We start from the raw sequence: 7,154 nt of genomic DNA, 5'->3' as shown, positions 1-7,154 counted from the left end.
TATATATATATATATACCAAGAGAAAAAAATTAGATCTGAAAAAATTAGATCTATTTCACTCTAAAAAAATGGTTTCAGTTAAGTGCATTCCAAGGTATTTATTTTTACATTATTCCCAAGAATTATAATCAAACGACATCTAAAAAATCAATCGAAGCGAAGAACAAACTTTCCGTCATATCGCTCATCATGACTTATCCTCCGATCGTAAAGTATTAGTTATGGAGAAGCTTCGTCGAATTCTAATGCTAGGCAATATGCAGTAGCCATAATCTGCAAAGCAAATTCGTTTTACTATCTATGTGTCGCCCGGAAATCTGCAAAGAAAATACATCGCTATTGCACAAATTACGAATCAATCTCATTCTCGCCAGACGTTCAACGTTCATTAAACAAACACGCAAGAACAGATGGCTTTTATCGACTTTAAATATATAAATAAATATATATTATATAAATATATAAATAAAAGAAATGAAATAAATAGTAGCATATAAATGATAGTAGCATATAAACGATAGTAGCATATAAACGAAAGAAAAGTGGGAAAGAATAACATGCCAGACGAAATAAGAAACGGGCGCCAGTTGAAGCATTCTGTTATCTATAACGCGCGTAACGAAGATCAAAATCTTTTTGGAATAATCATGCGTTTGATTTGATTTTTTTATTACAGGCTAAATTGCGAGCGATATACGAAAGTTATATCTCCTTCGAAATCGTCGATCAACGACACGCCGCTGGCGTTCCTGCAAAAAGTTAATAACATCTCCGTGAGGAGACTTCGTACAGACATTTTACTGCGGAATTAATTCACATTGTATGTGGATAAATACATAGACGGTATCCATATTCTCGTAACGATAAGAATCTGAAATGTTGCATTATTAGATAGTACTGGACAAGAGAACGTACGGAACATAATTATAGTTGCCACCTCATCTTCCCGTAATCATACTCTTTGAGCTTTTATCTGGAAGTGTCATCTACGTGTTTGCACGATTAAATAAAATTTGTGGAATGTCCATATGATTTTTCAGGAATGTCCATTCATTTTACAGGATGGTTGGGAGCAATGTCGACGGGTGTCGCCCTGCTCGTGTCGCCGATTACAATAGCATTTTGCCGAAAAAAAAGTACAAGAGTAACAGCAGTTTTGGGTGGTCTTGTTACCGCCCTTGGCTGCCTTTTTACTTCCTTCGCTTCACAATTTCATCAATTATTCTTCAGCTACGGCACTGTCGTTGGTAAGTAAAAATTGCAAACGGAAAGGACTATTTACAGTAACACAATTAACAGTAACAATAAACATAAACTCGTAACTAGAAATTATTCTTATAAACGACGCAAAGATATTGAAATTTAAAAAAAAATTAAACAACTGTATCAAAAAGTAAAAATATTTTTTTTTGTATTTTAGAGAAGAAACGTCGTATTAAATTCGTGATGTTGGTACACCATATTTTCGGTTTTGATTTTTTTTGTATAAAAAATGCGGAACTTTTTTTATTTTAATAAAGAAAACTGTAAAACTATAAAAAGTGCTACTGACATTATTTTTTTTATATTAATAGAACAACGTGCTAACTTCACAATTTAAATTTATGTGAATCTATGAATTTAACATGATATTTTATTAATATAAAAAAAATAATGACAATTTCAATAGCACTCTTTATGTTTTTATAGTTCTATAGTTCCTTATAAAAATAAAAAAAGAGTTCCATATTTGTTACGTTGAAAAAAACCAAAATTGAAGAAGTAGCAGCCAGAACTCTGTTTAAAAATCGTAGAGCATAGAATTTTTCTAGAACTAACGAGAAATATCACTGAAATTGCGATAAATTAACGGCACTTTTTTTCAAATGTCATGATGTCTTATACATTTAAAGTCTATTAAAATTGATATCTAATTGTTGGAATTTTATTTTCAAATTACATATATTGGTACAACTCGAGCGGATATTCAATTAACAATAAAATTGCTTTCTTTTTTAAATTACTTGATACAAGTTGTTAATTTTTTAATTTAAATTGTTAGTTTTAATCATTATCATAATTAATATATTATTATAAGTGGTAATAATAATATCATAATAAACTATAACAACATCTTGATATTTGCAAGAGAAAAATATGTCACCACATTGTTAAATGTTTGGTTATATTATTATTTTAGCAAGTGCGTCATCTTTGTTTTCGCCTAAATCTATATTCGTTACTAATATTAGTCTATTAGTTCCATCCATTTCCACCCTAACTTTCCCTCTTATGCAAAACTTTGCGAAAACGATTACAAGCACCAATTTCGAAAGTGTAAAATAGTCGGCGAAAAAATGATACTGTTTTCCCCGATCCTATGAACAAACAAGAGATAGTTACAATGATTTGAATCATCGATATATTTTCTTCCATAGGGATTGGGGTTGGAATGACACGAGACTGTAGTACGCTGATGGTAGCTCAATATTTCAAGAGGAAGAGAGAATTGGTTGAAATTTTTATCGTCTCAGGAAGCGGCTTAGGTATAGCAGTTATGTCTGCTTTTATAAAAGGAGCAATCACGTATGTATATATTACGTAAACACATAATTACAATTACATAAATTGTAATAAATATTATCAAGAACTTATTTCAATGTACTCAATTATTGTTTTACAAATACGCGTCCATGTAAAATTTCCTTTTATCTAAAAAGTATTGTAATTAATACACAGAATGTGTATTAATTAATGCATAAATTCTGCGATTAATACACAATGACTTTTCGTCATTGAAAGAAACCAGTTAAAGTTCATATAAGAATTTTTTATTACAGTAAAATCGGATGGCGACTTGGCCTTCAAGCTGTCACGGGAGTGGTCTTTCTCACTTTTATTCTCGGCACTTTTTATCGTAGCGCTTCACTGTATCATCCTCAACGAAGAGCAATTTTACACTTGAAAAATCAAAAACGCAAAATAAAGGACAAAAATAAACCCACTGACAAACCACCGTTTTTCGATTTTAGCACTTTGAAAAGTAAAACAGTGCGGATTCTTTTAGTATCTACCAGTATTTCGGCATTCGGAATCAATACGCCGATATTTTATCTGGTAACTATGATGAGTGAATTTGGAAGTATAAGTGACGCCATATGTATTCTATCTACCTTCTACGTTTTTTTAATCAACAATTCATGCGAAACAAATTTTCTATTATTTTCATACTATTAACGCAAAGAGTATTTTAAAACATTAGTAGCGAATAAAGCAGAAAATATTTTGAAACACTTCAGTAACGTTATAATAATGTTATAACGTTGCTGGAATGTTTCCAAATGTTTCTTGCTTACTGGGGAAATTACATCAAAATTGAACGGACTTGGATCTCATAAATATTATTTAACATAAAATATCGTTTCCTTCTGTAACAGTCATTTTTAACTGTCTAAAAGCAATATGTAATTATTAAACGGTTACTTAAAATAACAAAAATTCATAATTTGCTGTAATGATAATACAAATTAATACATACATTGACTTGTTTTCTCGACCTTAATCACAAAAAACGATAAATATTAAAATCCGCTGCACATATATCGCATAAATAATTTTTTATGCAGGCGCATCAAGCGGAAGAAGAAGGTCTTGGTGATACTGTCGTCCTACTACAGGCTTATCTCGGGTTAGCTTGGACTCTTGGCTGCGTAGCTTTTGGACTTCTAGTCGTTCATCGCAACGTTGAATGCAGGATAGCCCGCCAATATCTTACACAAGCAGCAGTCTTTGTGTGTGGACTTTGCATTCTTGCTCTTACCGCCGTTCAAGGAAATTATCACGGATATGTTATGTTCGCATGGATTTACGGTAAAGTTTCATTCATTACTTTTATTGAATAATATACATATAAGAAGATAATTTCTAGATACAAAGATAATTCCTGAATGCTTTGTCTTTTTTCCGAAATAACAAAATTTATGAAAAATTTATGATTTAACATCGAAACTCTTAAAGTTATCATAGCAAAAGAGAAGTAATAGGCTAGTAATAGCTCTAGTGACAAGCAATCTGTCTTTTCTTCTCTGTCTCTCGCAATAAAAGATTTTAAGAGCACATTACGAGTAATAAAAAAAAACTGATTTTCCTATAGGCATCTTTTGCGGCGGCTATCATTACAGTCTGAAGATGTATACATACGAAAGAGTAAGAGCGCGGAACTTTGCCAGAACGTGGGGTTTTGTTCAATGCTCTCAAGCGATACCAATTGCAATCGGAGTACCAATATCAGGTAAAAAAGTCTAATATAGTAAAAAATCTGATATAGTTATATCTTAACGAGTATAATTAGTCTGAAAAATTTATAATGAGTAATTTATATTGTCTCATTCGATCGATACTGTCTCATTTTAATCAACGATGAAGTGTTTCACTTCTAACAAAATTTTTAAAAAATTAAAAAAAACGATTGTTAGAAATATCAGTATTCAATTCTATTCCTTAATGAACATCCTGAAACATCGAGCACACTACATTATAATGCAGAGTGAGGAAAAATATATTTTGCAGGATATATAAATGTAGGTTGTGGTGGTAAGGCTGGCTACTACTTCAGCTCGACATGTGTTCTGGTTGGCAGTTTTACACTCTTCTTCATTGATTTGCATAGAAGAAATTTATCAAGACATAAACACACCAGAGCTAATGGTAAAAAACATATATGCTCCTCGGACAGTTGTCCTCAACGACGAAGATTATCGTTCAGTCAAGAACCTAAAAACGAGGGAACTCACGCCGCTGCTGGAGCAGCCGGAACGACGGCTGCAGCACTCATTCTAGGGACCGATATTGCTCCAGCACAAGGTTTTTTCTTTTATATTCTTTTTCCAATTTTTACAATGAATAAGAAGAAAAAAAAATTGAGAGAAAGAGAGAGAGAAAGAGAACATAGAAAACAATTCTTATTAAATATTATTTTATTGTTTATAATTAGAGTCCGATCAAAACTTTTATCGAAACTGAACTTTTACGAAACACTCAGTTGCATATCAATTTCAACCAAAACTGAAACCAAAAATTAAAAAAATAGAAATCCTATAAAGGCCATATATATAAATAGGTCATGCCTATATATTATATATTTTTTCTTCATAAGTATCATAATTTATCGAAACAATAATTAAAAGGCCAAAATCGAAAACCAAAATTTCGATTGTCAATTCGGTCAATTTTGACCAAAGAATATAAGTATTTCTTCTTCATAAACATCATAATTTAATTATTGAAACAATAATTACACATATTAAAATTAATATTTATGAAGAAGAGTTATATATAGTTTCGATCGAAACTAACACGTAATAAGTGTTCGTTTTCAGTTTCGATAAAAGTTTTAGTCGGACTCTAATAATAATGTATTTTATGTAATATAAAATATAAAATATTTGTAACATATTTTATCCCTCAGTCTTAGCAATACAACATTTGTAATATTATTGCAGTATTCCTGAAACACTGCAAGATATAGTATATCTAGATCAAACGTCTACAATTATTTGAGGAATAAAAGTAAAGCTCACATTGAAAAGAACTCACTCAATTTTGTAATTGTGCATTCTCTCTCATTCACGAAGATGCGATGAATATGCTATATCTATAATTATTATGCTATATATATAATTATTATTATATTGGAATAATCATACTGTATATATGAGTATATAATCTCAAACTCTGATCTTACACTATTACTTTTGATTCTTTTTATATTATTTCTTGAAGTATTTATCATAGATTAATAATAACTCAAGTAAAAAAAACTAAATCTTTGATTTTTTCTTATTATTTATATACCTATTTATATAATACATTCAATCTTTCAAATAGCCAAATTGATATTTTTATTTTCGTTTGTATAACAAATGAAGCATATTGTAAAATGCGAAATAAAACTTTGCATAGTAATGATATTATAAATGCACTAAATACTTAACATAGCTGTTGTTTTATTGTCCTAGGTGAAGGGATAGACGCTTTAGGAATAGATAAACCGGAACTCACGTGTATCTCGGAGGAAGGTATAGCTGACATGGATTTACCTGATAATTTACTGGAAGATTTCGATTATATAGGCGATTGTATAACTTCGTGCAACAAGGTCGAGAACTATCTTATGCTCTCAGAATTCGAAAACAATCTGATTGCTGAGATGCCAATTATTATGGATCGTTGTGGACGCAGATGGTCCCTGGGCCGATCCAAGACAAATCAATCTAATTGCGATCAGATTAGTGGCGTTCAATCAACAACTAATGAGCAAGATGTCAAACCGAAATGGCGTTTCATGAATGTACCACCTAATACTAACACCAGAACAATTACTGTTATTGACGAAGCTAGTACATAATTCCGAGCACGGATAATGGAACATTAATTTTACCCTTATGAAAAAATGCTACTGGATTCGCAAAAAAAAAAAGATTAAAAATAATTAGAAAACTATTCAAATACTATATTCGATACTATTCGTTTCAATTTCTCACTTATCCAATAGTTTTACCCATGACAGTAAAGAAAGATTAGAAAAATAACTATATATCAATAATTGAAGAATGTAAAGATATAATACGCAAAACACGAAACTTGTAGCATATTTTCAATATAATTTTTTTTAAATACAATATAAAATTTAAATTAAATACGATCATAAAATTTAAAAAATGTGCATTACACAGAAAATTTAAAAACTTAAAAATATTTTATTAACTTTAATTTTTAAATATAAAACATTACAATTCTAAACAATGCGGAACAAAAATGTACCTTGTTGAATGCACTACCAGGGATGATTTTAAAAAATTCATTCTCATTTATTAAATTTTTATAAATGTCAGACGTTAAAAGACATCTAGACATTTTTTGACATTCAAAAAAATGAAGACTAAAAATATTTTATCAAATTTATTAAATCAAATTTTTTAATCGTTATTTGTTATTAGAACATACACATCTTCTATTGAACTTTCAAAATAATCAAAAAGAAATATTATGAAAAGATAAAAAAGGATCAGTGGAATATGAAATACTGACTGAGTTATTCCGGCCATATATATAATCTATTAATATTTAATTGTAAATTATTAAATATTAAAGTATCCTCAATTGTTTATCCGTC

General features: G+C 29.9%; 1 protein-coding gene across 1 annotated transcript in view; it reads left to right on the top strand.

Annotated features, from left to right (window-relative positions):
• Window positions 1-6,386, top strand: part of LOC108685446 — a 66,087-nt gene extending 59,701 nt beyond the window's left edge. Inside the window, exons 2-8 of the mRNA XM_018190230.1 lie at window positions 1,063-1,248; window positions 2,419-2,566; window positions 2,821-3,097; window positions 3,607-3,850; window positions 4,134-4,271; window positions 4,550-4,843; window positions 5,998-6,386. Of these exons, the coding sequence (XP_018045719.1) occupies window positions 1,063-1,248; window positions 2,419-2,566; window positions 2,821-3,097; window positions 3,607-3,850; window positions 4,134-4,271; window positions 4,550-4,843; window positions 5,998-6,386 (1,676 nt within the window). The remainder of the gene's footprint in view (window positions 1-1,062; window positions 1,249-2,418; window positions 2,567-2,820; window positions 3,098-3,606; window positions 3,851-4,133; window positions 4,272-4,549; window positions 4,844-5,997) is intronic.
• Window positions 6,387-7,154: the final 768 nt, after the last annotated feature.

The sequence above is a fragment of the Atta colombica genome, unplaced genomic scaffold, assembly GCF_001594045.1.
Source record: "Atta colombica isolate Treedump-2 unplaced genomic scaffold, Acol1.0 scaffold153, whole genome shotgun sequence".
Classification (NCBI taxonomy): Eukaryota; Metazoa; Arthropoda; class Insecta; order Hymenoptera; family Formicidae; genus Atta; species Atta colombica.
Note: the sequence above shows the minus strand (reverse complement) of the source record. Positions and strands in the feature narration are given on the sequence as shown.